Source organism: Carassius gibelio, chromosome A2 (assembly GCF_023724105.1).
Source record: "Carassius gibelio isolate Cgi1373 ecotype wild population from Czech Republic chromosome A2, carGib1.2-hapl.c, whole genome shotgun sequence".
In the NCBI taxonomy this organism is placed as follows: domain Eukaryota; kingdom Metazoa; phylum Chordata; class Actinopteri; order Cypriniformes; family Cyprinidae; genus Carassius; species Carassius gibelio.
This window is the reverse complement of record NC_068372.1, coordinates 22,568,759-22,587,879: the sequence shown is the minus strand read 5'-3', so window position 1 is coordinate 22,587,879 and position 19,121 is coordinate 22,568,759. Positions and strand designations below refer to the sequence as shown.

Sequence of the window (19,121 nt, the reverse complement as noted above, 5' to 3'; positions counted from 1 at the left end):
ACTGTGAATGCGATGAAGTAAATAATGCTTTATTTACACTTCGTGTTTTTATTTCATGAAAAATAAGCATGATTACCATTCTTGAATGAAAAACTAACTACTGCGTTGTTTTAGGATAATTTTTGCTGTTTTTATTTTATTTTTATTTACCTTGGTCAAAGTTCAACATTATAGCCTGGAGTTGGGAGTCAAGTAAACCAGATGACAGTTAAGTAAAGGTTATTTGTAGGTCCCAACCACAATGACTCAGAATTTGAAAACAAATAACCCACAATTATACTGCTACATTTTACTGCTTAGCTTTTAATGTGTGAAGAAGAACTCAACTATTTTACCATACATTTTTTTTTGCCAGTGAGTATTTCTCAAGTGATAACACATTAAACACCACATAATGCGTTATTCCTTTAATATGTGCTCCTTAATTTCTCAAAACCACACTTTTACAGCACGTTGATCTCTAATGGAAAGCTTCATCATACATGAGACTGAAGATCTACGACACACGACCTCCAGACATCAGGACTATTAATAAACATGATCACAGTGCCCCAATAAAAGCAAAACACACTGTAGCCAAGGCAAAAAGATTTCAATGAAACAACAGTGCCACATAAACTTCTTAAATAAACTGGATGTAACTTAAAACAAATCATACTGATAAAATAATATCAGTACCTTTCACTGAAAAACAACTTTAAAAAGTACAATGAATAGAAAAATCCTACTATAAAACAGAAGGACTGTCACTCAATAAGTTGGGCAGGAAATTCTTCTTAAAAACGGCATTTCTTTTAAAAATCTTTGCACTTTTTAGTTTGAAATCTCAAACATCGCTTCCATCAAGTTAACAGCACATTCTAAATACAATGCTTTCAATAAGCCATGAGCATATGAATATTATCTATTTCAATGCAACTAAAGCTGAAATCACATTCCAGACCAACAAGGATGTTTGTGTTTAATAATGTGGCCTTGTGTAACAGTGCTGCTCTGATTAACAATCTAATCAACCCACAGCATTTGTATCTAAAACTAATAAACCTTTATTCTCAAAGCCTTTGGCTCATTCAGTCCTTATTAGCACCATATTTTAAAGGATGCAATACTTCAGCACTGTTATGACAAGGATAGAACCTGTCAGCAATGCATTATCAACGGGAAGCCAAATAGAAATGTTTTTAGTGAGCTGTCTTAAATTTTCTTGACATTTGTTTTAAAATGTCTAGCTGCACTTTGTTTTTATGTACTAAGAGAATTTTAATTTACAAAAAAAAAAAAGAGGGAGACCAAAAATAACACTCGGAGCTGAGATCCTTGTGAAGAAGATAAAAACGGTCGATTCAGTGCCTTCCTAATGCCACCAAACGTGAGCTTGAAGCATGCTGGATGAAGCACAGCTGATGTTGTGTTTCCTCCTTTCTCGATTCAAATGGCCTGTACAATTTCAATGGCTTAAAACAAGTGCACTGAGATGTTCATTTCTTCTCAAGTCTATAACGTATATGGTCAGATATATAACTGACTTCAAAAAAGAATGTTTTTATGTGGTAGATCCATCTGTAAGATGTGAAACTTCCTCTTGTGCTGGTGGAGGAGGGTCCTCACACTGATTGGTTGTTTCAGAGTCCGGCGGCTCAGGATTGGACTGCGGCTCATCTGTGGACGGTCCTGGGGTTTGAGTACAGTTGATTTGTTCCATGACAATGGGAGGCAGCTGAGGATGAAATGAGACGCATATGATGAAATAGAAGCACAATTTGCAATTAAAATAAAAAAAAATTAATGCTTAATCTTTTACATAAATATACACTACCATTCACAATTTCAGGGTCAGTAATTGTTTTTTAAACACCTTTATTAATTTGAATTATTTTTTTTATTTTTTTCAGCAAGGACACGTCAAAAAAAAGTGATCAAGGCATTCAGATAAAAGCTTATCTACTTTCTATTCATCAAAGGATCCTGAAGAAAAAGTGACCTGAAAAACATTGGGCAGAACATTGGGTTTTTCATTACAGAAATAAATGACATTTTCAAAATATATTCAAATAGAAAACAATTATTTTAAACATTAATGGAGACTTGATGACTTCTTCCAAATGAATAAAAACAGCCCCTTTCGAATGGCAGTGTATATAATAAAATAGACTGTAATACCAATGCGATTGCAATTTCAAGCAGAAGAAAAATGTTAGAATCACTTCAGGAGCGAGAATGAGAAAATGGCTTCTGATCTGTAACTTAGTGAAGAAATGAAAAATCAGAGGAGATGACACGGCTCGGAGTCTTCTCGTACAGGAAATCACCACAGATTAACTCAAGACCAACAAATCTCCAGGCCCATTATTAGATGAAAAGCTTGAACACTGTTTGCTAAAGAGCTGAGGAAATGAAACAAGCCCTCTTCTAGCACACACAGATCTCTTACCAAACCTACAGGAGAGATCTGCTGTTTAGCAAACGTTGGTTTTAACTTGTGTATAGCAGCAACAGCAATTCCTCATACTGAGGTTTAAAGAAATACAACTGGATAAAATAAGTCAAACTGGCATTTGTCTAAAGCCTTCATAATCTCTGACAAATCTCCTTTTAATACAGGAGTTTCCATTCAGGGCCATAGGGATCTACGCTGTATACATTACGAAACATTTTAAACAAACGTGTGCAATCAAAGTATGTAGATTTTGTGATTAGGACCGTTTTAGTCCAAAGGTTGACACCGAACCCCTCTTTTAAAGAAAACACCCACAGTAAAAATGAGAGCAAATTAAGAGTGGAGCAAAAACACGTGGGTGAATTTACTCAACTGCAAGTCTAGTAACTGTACATAACCCTAGAACTTTTCCGACTGAAGAAGGCACTCATATCAAACTGGTATTCACCACAAATCCACTTCCTGTCCAGAACAAAGGCAGTTCTTTGCGCCACAGTGCCACCGCAAGGCTGGTGAGGAGCGTGCAAGGCACAAGGTATAAGAGGGCAGGCTGACCCATCTGCATCACTGCCAGAGCCACAAATGTGATGAGAAGACCAATGCCATAGCCTACACAAACAGATCAGATTCAGTGTCTTTACATCAGACGCACAATATACTGTACATGCGTTAAAGATACCACGATAAACTAAATAAAAGCTTGAAAATAAAAATACTGCTATAAAGTTGATATCAGCCAGTGTATTACCACATACAACATTGTTTAAAATTGTTTGAATTTAAAAGGTAGTCAGTGTCTTACCAATAGTGCAGGCCAGAAAATATATTCGAGACGTCTGCATGAGAATGTCAAATCTGTGACAATATGCTACCAGCAGACCTGAAGAAACACAAGGACATTATTAAAAAGTGCAAGATGACTTAAAAGTGCAAAACAAAAAAACAGAAGGATGGTGAAGTCTGAATTCTAAATCCGATGAAATCATTGTTTATTTGAAGTATTTTTGTCTATATCATGAATAACATCTGTTTTTCAGGTTTGATTATCAGAGTCAGACAACTAAATTTGCCTAAAATGTTCATTTTATATCAAAGAAAAAAATAAAATTTCGGCAACCAAAAATATTCTGCAATAAAATTATAGTAAAGGCCAAAACCACTGACCAAACGGGGTTTCGGTCAATCATGTTAATCTTGAGTACCTATTGCATCCTTCAGATCTCCGAAGAGTCTTTAGTTTTATCAGATTTCAAAAAGACAGATGTAGCTTTACGTTTCTCTATAAAAACAGTCGAGCTTCTGGAGGCGTGCTGTGGGCGGAGCTAAAAAGTCACAAGCACGCAAAGCTTTTGCACAACAATCGTCTCCAAGCTGTGACATCGACAAAAATAAAACAGGAGCAGAATCATTACGGACTTCAATTTGATTTAATTTCATTCGGCTTAAACGTAAAGAGACGGCTTATTGTGAAGATCTTTACTGCGACTGGTTTAAATTATCACCGAACACAACACCTTAAACAGCATGCCAAGTTCAATTGCCAAACTTTATTTTCGTCTAAATGAACACTTATTTTGCTTTTTGGTAAAAATAAAAATGAAATAAAAAGATATTTTTGTGCATCACTGCTTTCTTTCCTTAAACCCTGGAAATCTGTTCATCATGCATTACCTGGTACCAAGATATCCCCAAAGCCCAGGAGAGAGAAGGGCCGGTCACACAGGACCAGAGGAGATGAATTCAACCTGGGCACTTTCAGCACCATGGGAAGCTAATGAAGACAGAGGCGCCAAATTTGACACCAAAAAATATTACAAATACGTATTTAAATGTATGCAAATAAAAAAAAAAAAAGAAATCACCTTCCTACCTTCTCATGAGTAGAGGAATCCGATGGACCAGCTGCCACCTCTACCATGATACTTTCCCCACTCTGCACATAACACCACACAAAAATATGCAAAATAATATACAATTCTATTGTATCATTCCATCAGTTTTTGTTTAAAAAAAATCTCATACCTTAGTTAAGAGCGGTGTTATGAAAACAAAAAACACGTCATACACGAACAGCACGACCAGCAGAAGAGTGCAGGCCTACAACGAGAGGAAATGTATCATCTCCACATCCTAAAGATGCAATGCTGGCAACTTGGCAGCATCCAGCGACATTTAACCTCACCTTGAAAGTGGGAAGCCTGATTGTTTTCAGCATGTAGAGACAGAACACGATGCCTAATGCATCCTGAAGTATCCATGCCCACCTGGGAACACGATATTTGATCAGACACTGTAATACTGCTGAAAGTGTCCTAAGTGTGTGTTTTTTTTACTATTCTTACTGGTCTTCATTGCGGAAAACTCCCCAAGTGACACTGACTCCTATACAGAAGGCTGAAAGGATCAGCATGCGCACCTGTGGCCGCTTGTGGCAGTATGGCAGGTTATTCTCAGGCATCCTGTCAACACAAAGCATTTCCTTTAATACAAAGCCAATAAGAATCTTATCTAGTATTTTCACGCACATCTCTAACCTGCATTTCCCAAACGGTATCCTTCGGACAAAAGGCCAAAGACAGCTGTACAGACCAACGGCGGATGCCAGACAGAACGTGGCGATAGTCATATACACTGTGAGAGACAGAGCGAGGAATACATTAAATCATCGAGATCGAACGAAATGCTGACAGTTTATTAAAAGACAATAACAACCGAATCATCTATTTACCCAATTGATCATAGAAGAAATACAAGAGCACCAGCATAGAGCAACACATGACCACAAACACACAAATCATAATGGGGGTGACGTCGACGGTCTCCTCGTCTTGTTTCTCAGCACTGTCGTCTCTCTTGTGCTTCATGTAACGTCTAAAGGCACACAGATGGGAGTTTAGTTAAATCAGTTCTGCAGGCTGTCAGCTTTATCACTCATTTATCTTGCAACCTGTGCCTCAAGGTGTCACACTGTTACAAGGGCACAGTTCTTACTTTTTAATGTCCCTGCTGCCAGCCCAGTATCCTCCGACAGCCACTGTGCCCACCGCCATCAGGAAGATGAGCACCATGTTATAGTCCACCACTGGTTCATTGGGGGCGTACATGGCCACCTGCCGTTTCTCCTCAAACGTCTAGAAACACATTTTTGTTGTTGTAGCCTTTGTAATTACAAAATGATATGCGTTTAAGTGATTCTGAACTTACTTTACTGATGTCCAGCATGTCTTTATAGCTTAACAAGGCCACTGGGATGCCGATCTCCTCATACTGGGACTTGTTGCCTGAGGGTGGAGTCTGTAAATCATTTCAAACAAGTTCATTTATGTGTGACTCATGATGGATGTTTATATGCCATTAATGGTGTTATGATGTGTTACCAGTCTATCTTTGCTGACAATCAGAAGTCCTTTGGCACCATTCATCTGGGCCAATCTGACTTTCTCATAGAAAGTGCAATTTCCTCTCATCACCATTGGGATGCTGTTTGGGAAGCCCCCCTCGGGTACATCAGAGGGGGAGCACAGCACAGAGGTGGTGAGATCGTAGGTCTGCAGCCGAGCCTGAGGAAAACAATACAGGGTGAATGAGTGGCAGCACTGTAGTAAAACATTGCATCCAAATTGTAACTGCACTTTCAGATACAACAGAGGTTTTGTGGGAAATGCTGCAATTGATTTGAAAGCCATCAGTAAGAGATATGGGTCTTTCTATTTGTGTGTGTGTATAAAATTTAAATCGCTACTAACTGCTTTACTGAGGTCCTGAGGTAGTCGAGCCCACTGAGAGTTGAAGAATATGCAGTAATCTTTGCCTTTACTTTTCCCCCCATCGCTGAAATGTGCCATGCCATATTCACCTAAAACCTGTGAATCAGAACAGATACTGCATAGGTTAACATGTTTGTGCATAACAATGCTGTGCAAAGAGGGGAACCTTGGCAAAAGGAGAGAAGCATGTATACATCTGTTCTAAATAGGTAATGTGAACTTGCATAAAGGTTTTTAGAGTTTCATTATTTATATGATGTTATAAGCATGAATAATAACATGAATGCATATATGCGTGTGTGAAGTGACATTCAGCCAAGTATGGTGACCCATACTCAGAATTCGTGCTCTGCATTTAACCAATCCAAAGTGCACACACACAGAGCAGTGAACACACACACTGTAAACACACACCATTTATGCTGCGGCGTCCGCGGAGCAGTTGGGGGTTTGATGCCTTGCTCAAGGGTCGTGGTATTGCTGGCCCGAGATTCAAACCCACAACCCTCTGGTTAGGAGTCAAACTCTCTAACCACTAAGCCACGACTTCCCCACAAAATGTGTATGCGAGTGTGTGTGTGTGTTTGTGTGTCGTTACATGTTCGTATAACATCGAAGTAAATATATCTGATAATAACAAAATAAAAGAACAATGAAATGGCCATGAAAGTACAGTAAAAAGCCATACAATCACTTACAGATCATTAAAATTGGCCTTTCCAGCAACTGTGAACAATTATTACATAAAGACAGAGTTTGCTGTCACTCACACAAACACAACACATAATCAGGTTAATATATGACACTAAAATAAATCTATAAACATGAACCAAATTAAATCAAATGCAACGTAATACTCATTGTAACATTGTTCAAATCTAAACAAAATTCTATAATTTCAAAATTCTTCTAAAATGTCACTAGCAATATATCTCATCATTTGAACAAAAGCTACACTGGATTGCAAGTCAGAAGTTTATACAAACACTTAGTGGTGATGGATAGTGACTAAAGGTGAAAGTGTTGTATTATTTGTTATGCTTAGCTTAAAGCTAATTGTTACTATAATTTATGTTACCCTTATATGATTATATTTCCTTAAAATATTTTATACAAAGAAATCACATAAGCTCATAAAATATATAATTATAGTAATATAATTTATATTGGGATCAGAGGGATGTGGGTGGCCATGTAATGCCAGAGTAAAGTAATGCCATAACAAACATACACATCTGTGTTCAGATCACCTTTTGTCCTGACAAAATCAAATCAGTGTAATGACAATATTCCCATCCCCTGAATAATAAGCTTTTCCATATTCCAAGTTTTCCTGATGCACTGGTGACTTCATGTGCTTGAGCGAGTTGTGAAAAGTATGAAAATAAAGGAATTGTTGGATTTCAAATCAGTAAGGGTTGAGGCATCAAAATAACTAAGTAACGAGCTGTTTTATGGATGGTAACTGTAATGTTATAAACTAAATCTTATTAGTAATTACTTAAACTACTAGTTACTGTAAAAAGTAATATTTTTACTGTAACAAGTTACTGCCCGGCACTGGTTAAATATTTATAAATACTGCCTTACTATCACAATAACCTCTTCAGGAAATGCATAATTCCTACAAAATATAAGGTACTGTATATAGTAAGGTAACAGTTTTCAAACGAAATGGTTTTAACTTATGTTTACAATATTTTACCGGTAAAATTACTGACATTTTCGGTCTACAGTATCATTGCTTGCAAAATAAATAATCAAATTAAAATAAATCCAGTGAAAATGACAGTTTGTCGCTCGTTTGATCAGTGTCGTCTATGTTTCTCAATAACAGTGTCATGTTAACAGGAGTGAGAGAGGACTCGGCCACGCGGCCCCGAGACATGCACGAGCACATCCTACTGACGTCCGCCGCAAGCTAAGCGTAGATAGCATGTAGCTACTAATCATCGGGAAAATAAAACAAACTGGGTATAGACCTGTTGAAGAACACACCAAAAACCTTACGGATTCTTTTGTGTTTTCTTACGTCTTACCTGTTCAATCAAAAGAGCTGCCCAAAGGAGACTTGACAAAAATCGCATGATGCCTGATTGTCGTCGTCTCCCTCATCTGCATTGCCTTTCTCCGACTCAACTATCAGCTGTTTAAGCGTATCCCGCCCACATTTTGCAGTACGTTGCCGATTGGCTACCTTCGTCCGCTTCCGATCGTCCACTCTTGGCCTATTGGCTTTCGCTCTAATCAATCAAGTTTTAGTCACGCCTCCCCTTCTTAAAGTCCCCATTTGTGTAATTTCTTTAGTGACATCATATTTTACGACCAGTTTTTCAAAACCATTAGGCCTAATGCATTTAAGTCCTTTGTTGTTTTTCCCTTTGATGATTGATTTTTTTTCTAACTACTTCACAGCTTCTTGTCATTTGTTTTTGATCTATGCTTTTGTTGTTTCCTTTTATTTTAATTATATATATGCTTACATTATCATATTTTATATATTATATATAATATTTCAATGTTTTTCCTAATGTTATTTTGAAGAGAACATATAAATACATACATTTCCATTTTTATAAAAGAATTAAGGAATTGTAATGACTCTACAAGTGATTGGATTTTTCAAGTGATTAATTTTTCTTCTCCATTAACAGACATTATCTGTACATGTGCATATTCTCACATGACAGAAGATGGCTTTACTGGCCACATATTATTGTCTTTCTCTCTTCCACTTCTCAAAGGTTGCCAAGTGTCAAAAGTCATCAGTTTGTGTTAAGAGTTAAATATTAGAATGGATAGAATTAAATATAGATATGACAAAATATCCAAATGCATTTTCCCAAATTTCTTCTGCTAAAAAAAACCTAAAAGATGTTTTGAAGAATGTTGGTACGAATAAAGGAATACAGTAGGATCTATTGATTTCCATAGTAGAGTCATTGCCAAAGGTTTTGGCAGTGACATAAATTTTGATTTTTGCAAAGTTTGCTGCTTAAGCTGTTGAGGTTGTTTATTCACATTGTTTCTAGATCATTGTATGAAGTGATCATTTGCATTTTAAATAATTGTTAAAAGCTTCATTGGCCAAAAAAAAAAAAAATTACATAAAAATCACTATTTTTTATCCTGACAAAAAATGACCATAACATTAACTGACTAATCATACCAGCAGCACATATAAATGTGTGATTGAGTACTAGTCAGATAATCAATATCATACTAATTAGATTGTAAAAGCAGACTGATTTCTATAAAAGGAGGGAGGAAGTACTTCCAATCATTGTGCTCTTGTTAGCAATGGTTACCTCCAAAGAAACACATGCAGCCATCATCGCTTTGCATTAGAATGGCCTCACATGCAAGGAAATATTGAATATTGCACCTGAAAGAACCATTTACCGGATCATCAAAAAACTTCAAGGAGAGATGTTGGACTGCAGTGAAGAAGTCTTCAGGATGTCCCAGAGTGTCCAGCAAGCACCAGGACAATCTCTTCTTGAGCAGTCAGCTACAGAATCGTGTCTCCAGCAGCAGGCACGTGCACAGGTAGGGCTCAACCTGTGCAGAGCACATGCCCTTTTTGCCCTTACACTCTGAAGTGCCCTTTTTTTGGTGGTGTTTTTTTTTTTTTTTTTTTTTTTAATCAATGCTATTGGTCACCCTTTACGCCTGTCTGTCTGTTTTACCAAATTAAAGTTCTTAAAACAAGCTTGTGTAAATCTTATTCGATCCTCAAGCTGTCAGTAAGCTGATAACTCCGCCCCCTCTATATTCATTGAATCGACTGAAGTTCCACAGCAGCCGCACAGTAGACAACAGCTGAGCTAAACAAAGTTTTGCGAAGGGTAAATAAATATCTTGTTGTTTGAATTAGTACTACTAAACACTGTCTATAAAGGCTCATATTTTATTTATTTGATGTCTGACTGACTGACTGAGAAATGTGGGACGTCGCCTGAGAGAGAGGGCTAGCATTTGCCATCTAGTCATAGCCAATATATAGCCAACACTTAAATAGCCTGTGCATACAGTAGCATTTAATCTTTTATAAAATGCTAATTTGGCCAAATGCATTTTACCACAGGAAAAACTGAGCGCTCCGTCTATATAGCTAAAAAAAACTAGTTTGTAAACTAGATGAAAATGTAATGTGATCCCGGCAGCGGCAGGCGCCGTAGCCGTTTTAATGACGGACAGAAAAAAAAATCACATTTGCACACATTCGCTGGTCAAAAACGATATATTGATAAGTAATACAACAACATATAATTTGTTTTTACCATCGGAAAATCATAACAGGTGCGCCCCCGCGCTGTTTCGTACTGGAACTTACACAAAGCGACGAGAGATCCTCGTCACCTAGATAACATATTTCTAAGAAATTTCTTCTTTGATTTATGATTGCTGATACACTTAATTTATTAACATTTAGCCTAATCATGTTATGGTATACTCTCTGTATAAAATGTTATAAAACATGGTTTTACTACAGTAATGTAGTAGTAACTAAAAAAAAAATTACAGAAGATCACTGAAATCTTTATATTTTATCATGCAGAATGTAATTCATGATTCATGCCAAGGCTTCATTTATTTGATACAAAATACAGCAAAATCAGTAATATTGTGTAATAGTTTTACAATTTTAAATAACTGTTTTCTATTTGAATATTTTAAAATGTAATTTATTTTTGTGATCAAAGCTGAATGTTCAGCATCATTACTCCAGTTCAGTACTCTTCAGTGTCACATGATCCTTCAGAAATGCTTTTCACTGCAACTGTACATTTCACACTAATTTTATTTATTTTTTCATTGCTGGCTTATTTTAGGGAAAGTGTAGTGAATAAGAGACCTTCAAGAGACCAACATCCCTGGTCCACCACAGTATCAATTTTTTGCCAGATACGTGGCTCACAGAAGGTTGCTGTTGTATTAGGTTTAAAGAAGCCCTTAAAACCCTGTTTATCTATATTATCTAATATTATTATTATGGATGTTATTAATCGTGAATAAATCTAAAGCTTTTGAGACTATTATTTTGTGTTACTGAATTTGTCATGAACATGTGACCATTTCTTCCTTTTATGCAGGCTTACTAAATAATCTTAATATAAAAAAAGGGGGGGGGGGTGCCCTTTTTCAGTTTCAGCACATGCCCCTCAAAAGGTCTGTGCACGGCCCTGTCCAGCAGTGCAGAGCTTGTTCAGGAATGGCAGCAGGTTGGTGTGAGAGCATCTGCATGCACAGTGAGGCCAAGACTTTTTTGACAACAGCCTGGTGTCAAGAAGGGCAGCAAAGAAGCCACTACTCTCCAAGAAAAACATCAAGGACAGACTGAAAAAAACACTGATTTTGCAGAACATTTTCCATGAAGTCAAAAAGATTTTGTGGTTTTTAAAAAAACTGAAATGTTGCAGCTATTGTTTCTTTACACAGTATGATAAACATCTAAAATGTGAGCTGAAAATGCTGTATATGATTGTCTTGAATAATTGACACAATTACAGACTCACATTTCACATACATAGTCTATACTGTACACACAACAGCAAACACAATTATGTGAAGCACACATATCTGAAGTTCACTTACATGCTCATTAATGAGGATTTGACACTGGCAGTGAGATTAAAATCAGTCCCTGCCACTGTGTGCTCTGGAGGTCTATCTTGTGAAACACTGATCCATAACAAAAATGATTTCTTTCTTTATTTTTGTTTGTTCCTTTATTATTATATTTTTCAGGCAAACTCATTCTTTCACTCATTTACACCTTTTTATGTGTTATAAGTATGTTGTGGTAACGCTGAGAAAGGAAGCCCATACAAGTAGTTTTTAACATAGACCAGCTAACACCTGACAGAAACTTAACAGGTACACTTAAGCTGACGTCATCCTGCGGCGGAGTCAATGATGTCACTGACAAAGCCACGCCTCTCAAGAGCGCAACAACCGGAAAATACTGAGGAATGCGGCGACGTTAAGGTATGTAACATACTCTCAGCGTTTTCTTATTCTAGATGGCATTGTTTTATATAACATTATTAATAACATGTAAGAGAAATTCTTATATATGTGTTCCGTAACGTGTTTTGTGTGTCAACGTACGAGGCTTGCCGGTTTTCGTTGGTCGTTGCTTTTACAAGTTAGCCAGATGGCTAAGTACCTTGAAATAGTGCTTTGGTAACTTTTAGATATTTTGTGCATTATCGTAATATACGTATTATATTTATCTTATTGGCCACATTTCAACTTATTTTTGGCTGTGAAAATTTACCTCTGAGCTAATATAAATGCTTTAGTTATCTTTACAGATTATGGTTCAAACATGACTTCCAGCATAGCTTTTGAGATGTAATTTTGTGTTTGTGTGTGTGTGTAAGTTTATATTGCAGTGCAGTGTTAAAATATTAGCTTGATTAACTTTATCTATGATAAACAAATAAAAAAGAAGGTTACAGAAAAAATCTGGCAACATGGTTTATGACTATAGGTAATGACGTAAGTAGGAATAGAATGTCCACATTCTGCACATGGAACTTTTCAGTCCAATGTCAGTTTAAAATCCAACTTTGCGTGAGGTCAAGGGTAAATACCAAAACATGTGCACACTAAAGAACAGTCAGGAACCATTTATAGTGATTGACAACAAAATGTCGAAGTCTTTAGTGGACTGAAGACAAAGTCAAAACCGTGAAACTAAACTAGGCACTATTTCTGGTCATTTTTATTTTCTAACAGATTGATTAATTTGAAGTCAGCAAATCATGGCTGGCTTCAGACAGGAGGATGTGGAGCTGTACTATGAAATGGGAGAGGAGTTAGGAAGGTAAGAGATGTCATTTCCCTCCTTAAAACTCTGTAAAAACCAGTTTAAACTGTTCACAAAGATTAAGATAACACAAAGATTAAGATTTGAATTATCCAAAGATCTTAATGTTTGATAAATTAGTATAATTATATGTAATTACAAAAGAACTTTAAGAAAAGGTACGTGAAAACATCATAGTGTTTGGTCTAGAGTTGCCAAGGTGACGTAGTGTTTGTGCTTATCAGTGCGTTAAAACAACAGACATTATGAGAGCCCTGCAAGGCCCCAGCACAGTGACTTAATAATCTGCAAACACTGAATCAATCCTGGCCTTTTTTCTATATATGGACGTGGATGTTTCTGTGCTGTGCTGCTGCAGGATGACATCACTGCTTTACAATGCATATGCTCGCTCTCTGAGCCTTGAGAACAACTGTAGCGCAAATGAGACTTCACATGGGCCAGAGAGGAGCCATCAGGGGAATACTTGAACCACTTTTTATAGTTTCCTTGATTGCATTATGTGGAATTTGTACCATTTTATCAAAATAAGTTATTTTCCAACTCTTATATATAGTTACTGGAGTTTTGGTTTTGTGGAATGTATGTACCTCTGAGTGTTAACATGTATAGTTCACACATTACCCATTCTATATCCTTATCTTCTATATGCAATGACATGATTTCTTCTTTTTCATTTCGGTTTTCTCTGTACCATGTTTGCCAGTGGGCAGTTTGCCATTGTGCGTAAATGTAAAGAAAAGAGCACCAGAACAGAATATGCCGCCAAGTTTATCAAGAAGAGACGCCTGTCATCCAGCCGACGAGGCGTGAGCCGAGAGGAGATTGAGCGGGAAGTGAACATCCTTCGAGAGATCCAACACAGCAACATCATCACCCTCCATGACATCTTTGAGAACAAGACCGACGTAATCCTGATTCTGGAGCTGGTGTCTGGAGGGGAGCTCTTTGACTTCCTGGCTGAGAAGGAGTCACTGACTGAGGAGGAGGCCACGCAGTTCCTCAAGCAGATCCTGGATGGAGTACACTACCTCCACTCGAAACGCATAGCACACTTTGACTTGAAGGTGAGCACTAGGATGATTTGTTGTAAAAGAATAGTTCACCCAAAAATTACAATTTGCTGAAACCTTACTCAATCTCAGGCCGTCCAACATGTAGATGAATTTGTTACTTCATCACAACAGATTTGGTGAAATGTAGCATTATGTCACCAATGGATCCTCTGCAGTGAATGCGTGCTGTCAGAATGAGAGTTCAGACAGCTCATAAAAAACAACACAATAATCCACAAGTAGTCCATAGTCCATCGGTTAACATCCTGGGAAGTGAAAAACTGCATGATTGTAATAAATCCATCAATAAGGCATTTTTAACGTCAGACCGGCTAATATACATAATCCATAATAATGCTTCCATCAGTGAAAAAGCTTCATTCACTGCACATGATCCATTGGTGAGCAAATGATGTAATGCTTAATTTCTCCAAAGCGGTTCAGATAAAGAAACAAACTCATCTACATCTTTGTTTTCAGCCTGAGAACATAATGCTGCTGGATAAAAATGTGCCGAACCCCAGAATCAAGCTGATAGATTTTGGAATTGCTCATCAGATTAAGGATGGAAAAGAATTTAAAAACATCTTTGGAACTCCTGAGTTTGTTGGTGAGAATTTGAGATTATTATAACCCTTTTTTATCCTTATGATAACTTTATCAGGAGTCCTTAATCTTTGCCGTATTTTTTTTTTTTTTTTGTAGCACCGGAAATTGTGAATTATGAGCCTCTTGGTCTGGAGGCAGATATGTGGTTAGTCATAGCCATGAATGATTTATTTTTTTATATTAGTTAGGTTATTAATAATTGATATTCAGTATACCAGTTGTTAATTTTGCTCAGAGTTTATTTTCTTGTGATTTTCTTTCCTGCAGGAGCATTGGAGTTATCACATATATACTGTAAGTTGTAATGTCACTTAAATGACTTGTTTGGCTGCAGCTGATTACATGCTTTCCACACCCAAATGATGCTGTTTTATTTGCTTTAATAATATTAATGTATTATTTATTGTCTGTAGCTTGAGTGGCGCTTCTCCGTTTCTTGGTGAGACCAAACAAGAAACACTTACCAACATTTCAGCAGTCAACTATGACTTCGATGAAGAGTACTTCAGTAACACAAGTGAGCTCGCCAAGGACTTTATTCGCCGACTGCTGGTCAAGGATCCTAAGTTAGTCAAATCCAGTGCTGTTACTAAAGCTATCAAAATTATGTAATGAAGTAAATATATAAAAAAAAGTAAATATTAGATTAAAAATGTAAATGAAAAAAAATCATTTTAAGTTGTGGTAATAAAATTACTAAAACTGAAAAAATAAAGCTAAATGGACATATAACAACTAAATCTAAATATTAGTAAATAGTATAATAGTACATAAATAATACTAAAATAACTCTTAAGTGGCCTCATTTGCTTATTAATAAGAAAAGTTAATTCCTGTTTGTTAATCTTTAATTTAATATTTGCTTTTAACATTCAGGAAGAGAATGACAATCGAAGACAGTCTCCAGCATCCCTGGATCAAGGTTCGAATGTTTCTCTTTTCCTCCCTCTTGAGTTTAGTAACCATTTGTGCTGTGCTTGACTAATTCTCATCCCACCCCCCCATACAGGTGATTAAGAGGCGTAATGTTCGTCCTGAGGAGTGTGAGCGTAAGACAGAGCGCAGGCGTCTGAAGACCACCCGTCTAAAGGAGTACACCATCAAATCCCACTCCAGCATGCCTCCCAACAACACCTACATCAACTTTGAGCGCTTCTCCCAGGTCATGGAGGAGATCTCAGCAGCTGAGGAAGGCCTACGAGAGCTGGAGAAGAACCAGCGCTCCTGTGCTGAGGACGTGGCTGCTCTGCTCTCCATCTATGAGGAGAAAGAAAGCTGGTACAAGGAGGAGAGCGAAAGCATCGCAGCAGATCTGAATCAGATCAAACAGGAGCTGCAGAGAGCACAAGCCCTGCGCAGACAGAGCCAAGAAGAGACCCGTGCTGCCATGCTGTCAGCCAATGCCCTCAAACGCAAGTTTGGCCGCTTGGAGAACCGATACGAAGTGCTCGCTGAGCAGATGAGCTCAGAGGTTCGCTGGGTGGAAGAGCTGGTGCGCTCGATTTCAGCTGAAAATGACACTCGCAGCACCAGCGTGGCTTAAGCTGCTCTGTTTGCTTTCTGAACACAATGACTATCTGATATATTCGCTTGGGATATGCAGAGCAGATATAGAGTATTACATTTGCAATAAGCTTCATGTAAGCCTGTAGAGTTCATGTTACTCGTAGAACAAGGGTGTGCATGACATGTGTTTCGCTTGTGGATTGCAGTATCCTTATGTGATGCCGGTCTGTTACAGCTGAAGCAAGCATTTAGTATTTTTAATTGTCACCTCAAAAAATATACATGCTGGATCAGTAGATAAAAATTTGTTTATTTAAAATTCTATAACAGCACTCGGAACAAAGCATATTATTGATGTACATTGTGAGTAATGCACTACACAGTCCTCTATGAGGAATTTAATAAATCCCAAGATGCCAGTTGCATTTGTTGCTCTGCATGTCCACTTTTCCTATGCAAATCAAATTCTTATTTTATGATATGAGACAAAGAGTTAAGATAGTCCCAAATGCTGTTTTGAATGGTCTGTACATATATCTAATACTGCTTCTGTATCTATGAATATGACTATTTAAAGGGATAGTTCTCCTATAAATGAACATTTTGTCATTTACTTACCTTCATTCCATTCCAAATCCACGTGACTTATTTTCCCTGTGAAGAGCAAAATTTTTTTTATTTGTGTTTAAGCAGTAATAGTATGTTCAAAACAGTTTATGTTCCACAGGGGAAAAAAAATTAATGTTTTGAGGTTTGGAACGACATGAGGGTGACTAAAACGAAGAATTTCCATTTTTGGGTGAACTATTTCTTTAAAGCTTTTCTTTTATTCAAAACACACTTCAAACATTCCTTTTTTTTTTTGTATGACATTCCATATGCAAGTGAGCATTGGTATCTGGAAATGGCAATATTTATATTTGTTGGCTTACAGTACTCTATCTGTTAAGTTGTTTTATTTACAACAAGTTTATGTATATATATATATATATATATATATATATATATATATATATATATATATATATATATATATATATATATATATATATATATATAATATACACACATCAGAGAAGTCCAGTCAAATAAAATAATTGAATAAGAATAGAGTTACAGTGTCTTTATTTTTGTTTGTGGGCTGAGGAACGCACTAGGAGGTGAAATGTAGTGTTTTATAACTCTGAGCATTTGACAATCTTTTATCTTAATTTTCAACATGTCCAGAGATGTTGAAAGTCCCAGAGTTCTAATTAAACAAAAGATTTTTCCATCTCCATTGTAACATAATCGTGTTTTGCTGTTCAGATAAACATTTGGATTTTTGGGGTCTCGTAAATGCAACTGTTTACTTTGAAATTTCAAACCACAGGGCATCAATGAATAGTCTGAGAACTGTTAGCTTCCCATGAGATGTGTTGACATAAATCAACAGTGCATGACTCACTTTAGCTCTGGCAACATGAACTTTCCAGTTTTTAGTTTCTTTGGTCAATTTGAAATGAATTTATTCCAAGTTCATTTGAAGGGGATAATTCCGCCAAAAATGGTATACTTTTTTCACCATCATGTTGTTTTAAACATGTATGGCTTGCTTTATATTCTAAACAATATTTCAAATGTTTTTGTCCATATAATGAAACATACACTTTTAATGTATGGACAAAATACGCATAGAGATATTTTTGTGCACTTGTAAAATAATTATAAAAATAAAAAAAAGATTATTGGAGTATGTTTTATAAGAAAATATCTTGTACTTTTTTTTCAGTGCATTTTTCAGAAAAATAATAGTGAGGAAATTCTGAGAGAATGTTAATTTTTGGGTAAACTATTCCCTTTAATACATTTTAGTCTGTCTTAATCCCATCATACTCGTCTCATATTGGATTATGGATCATTACATTGATTTAACAACCATACTGCCATGAGGACATGAAAGAAAACCCCAATGTTTTTTAAAACAGTATTATTTTGCAGAGCTCTGATAAGGTCCTTAGAATAACATTGTAGGCATGCTGACGTAGAATCCACTTATATCCAGAGAAACAGCCCAGCCTCAGTGACTAAAACACAGCTGGTTCAACACGGATCCACTTAAACTTCCCTCCCTATCAGACTAGACAGAAGAAGGTCTCTTTCTCAGGATGGCCAGGTCCAATTCAGCCCAGAACACCTGTAACTGGATTATGGCTCTCCTGGCTCTGTGGTCCGTGGTCTCTCTGATTGTCATCGTGGTTTGGGCCACTTGGCCCCCCTTGGCTGGTGTTACACAATGCAAAGAAGCACAACAGGCCTTAATTGAGAAGATGGAGGGAGCCAAAGTGATGAAGGAAAAAAAGCAAGCGGACTTAAAATCTGCACTGAAGCTGAGCTTGGAGAACCAGACCCAACTGCAAGAAGAGCTGGGAAACCTTCTGGAGGGTCAGAGGAAAACAGATGCATCTCTAACAGAGAGTCTGCGACTGCAAGCGAGTATCAGAAAGTTATGATTGTGCCTTGAATCTTGTACTGAGTTTAACCACAGTATTGTAAAAAACTGATATAGAGACTATATAATTGAATTGGTTTTAATTATGATAATTGATTTTATTGGATATTACCCCTATTTTAGATGATCCTAAAGAAAAATTTAACAGCTTTGGAAAATCAAAGATTCAAGCATCAGAGCGATCATGCAAGACTCGTTTCTGAGCTGTCTCACCAGGAAGGTAAGAAAGCCTAAAATATAATTTTTGTTCATAAATGATAAAGTTGGTGTACCCAAATTCGTCATCTGCATGTTTTTCCATTAGAGCATACTTGTCTCTTTTTAAGGAGCATAATGTACTGTAGATTGCCATCCAGATTCTGTGATCAGTAGCACTAGAAATTAATATATATATATATATATATATATATATATATAT

The 19,121-nt window shown here is 36.8% G+C and overlaps 2 protein-coding genes across 3 annotated transcripts; one reads left to right on the top strand and one right to left on the bottom strand.

Annotated features, from left to right (window-relative positions):
• Positions 1–392: 392 nt before the first annotated feature.
• LOC128031663 (signal peptide peptidase-like 2B) lies at positions 393–8,405 on the bottom strand. 2 transcript variants are annotated; one of them, XM_052619996.1, is made up of 15 exons: positions 8,244–8,405; positions 6,184–6,300; positions 5,815–5,997; positions 5,642–5,731; positions 5,429–5,568; positions 5,166–5,308; positions 4,972–5,068; positions 4,780–4,896; positions 4,620–4,701; positions 4,460–4,534; positions 4,308–4,370; positions 4,109–4,208; positions 3,240–3,317; positions 2,886–3,046; positions 393–1,717 (listed from the first exon to the last, which is right to left on the bottom strand). In XM_052619996.1, exons 1-15 carry the CDS (start codon positions 8,289–8,291, stop codon positions 1,544–1,546), a joined length of 1,668 nt encoding a protein of 555 aa, XP_052475956.1. In that variant the 5' UTR covers positions 8,292–8,405; the 3' UTR covers positions 393–1,543. The 2 variants fall into 2 exon arrangements, 1 of the variants encoding a protein (XP_052475956.1); XR_008188126.1 differs by having other exon boundaries at positions 1,570–1,717; positions 2,811–3,046.
• A 3,650-nt stretch (positions 8,406–12,055) lies between these two features.
• LOC128031657 (death-associated protein kinase 3) lies at positions 12,056–17,201 on the top strand. Its single transcript, XM_052619984.1, has 9 exons — positions 12,056–12,195; positions 12,952–13,039; positions 13,749–14,109; positions 14,578–14,707; positions 14,803–14,851; positions 14,974–15,000; positions 15,120–15,272; positions 15,583–15,628; positions 15,716–17,201. Exons 2-9 carry the CDS (start codon positions 12,978–12,980, stop codon positions 16,247–16,249), a joined length of 1,362 nt encoding a protein of 453 aa, XP_052475944.1. The 5' UTR covers positions 12,056–12,195; positions 12,952–12,977; the 3' UTR covers positions 16,250–17,201.
• The last annotated feature ends 1,920 nt before the right edge of the window (positions 17,202–19,121 follow it).

Bases quoted from the DNA above. Each gene is read 5' to 3' on its own strand.
- LOC128031657 (XM_052619984.1), top strand. From the start codon at position 12,978: ATGGCTGGCTTCAGACAGGAGGATGTGGAGCTGTACTATGAAATGGGA. The intron at 13,040-13,748 runs GTAAGAGATGTC...CATGTTTGCCAG, and splicing joins ATGGGAGAGGAGTTAGGAAG to TGGGCAGTTTGCCATTGTGC. The intron at 14,852-14,973 runs GTTAGTCATAGC...TCTTTCCTGCAG, and splicing joins GGTCTGGAGGCAGATATGTG to GAGCATTGGAGTTATCACAT.
- LOC128031663 (XM_052619996.1), bottom strand. From the start codon at position 8,291: ATGCGATTTTTGTCAAGTCTCCTTTGGGCAGCTCTTTTGATTGAACAG. The intron at 5,732-5,814 runs GTAACACATCAT...AATGATTTACAG, and splicing joins TTGTCAGCAAAGATAGACTG to ACTCCACCCTCAGGCAACAA. The intron at 3,047-3,239 runs GTAAGACACTGA...CTGTTTGTGTAG, and splicing joins TTTTCTGGCCTGCACTATTG to GCTATGGCATTGGTCTTCTC.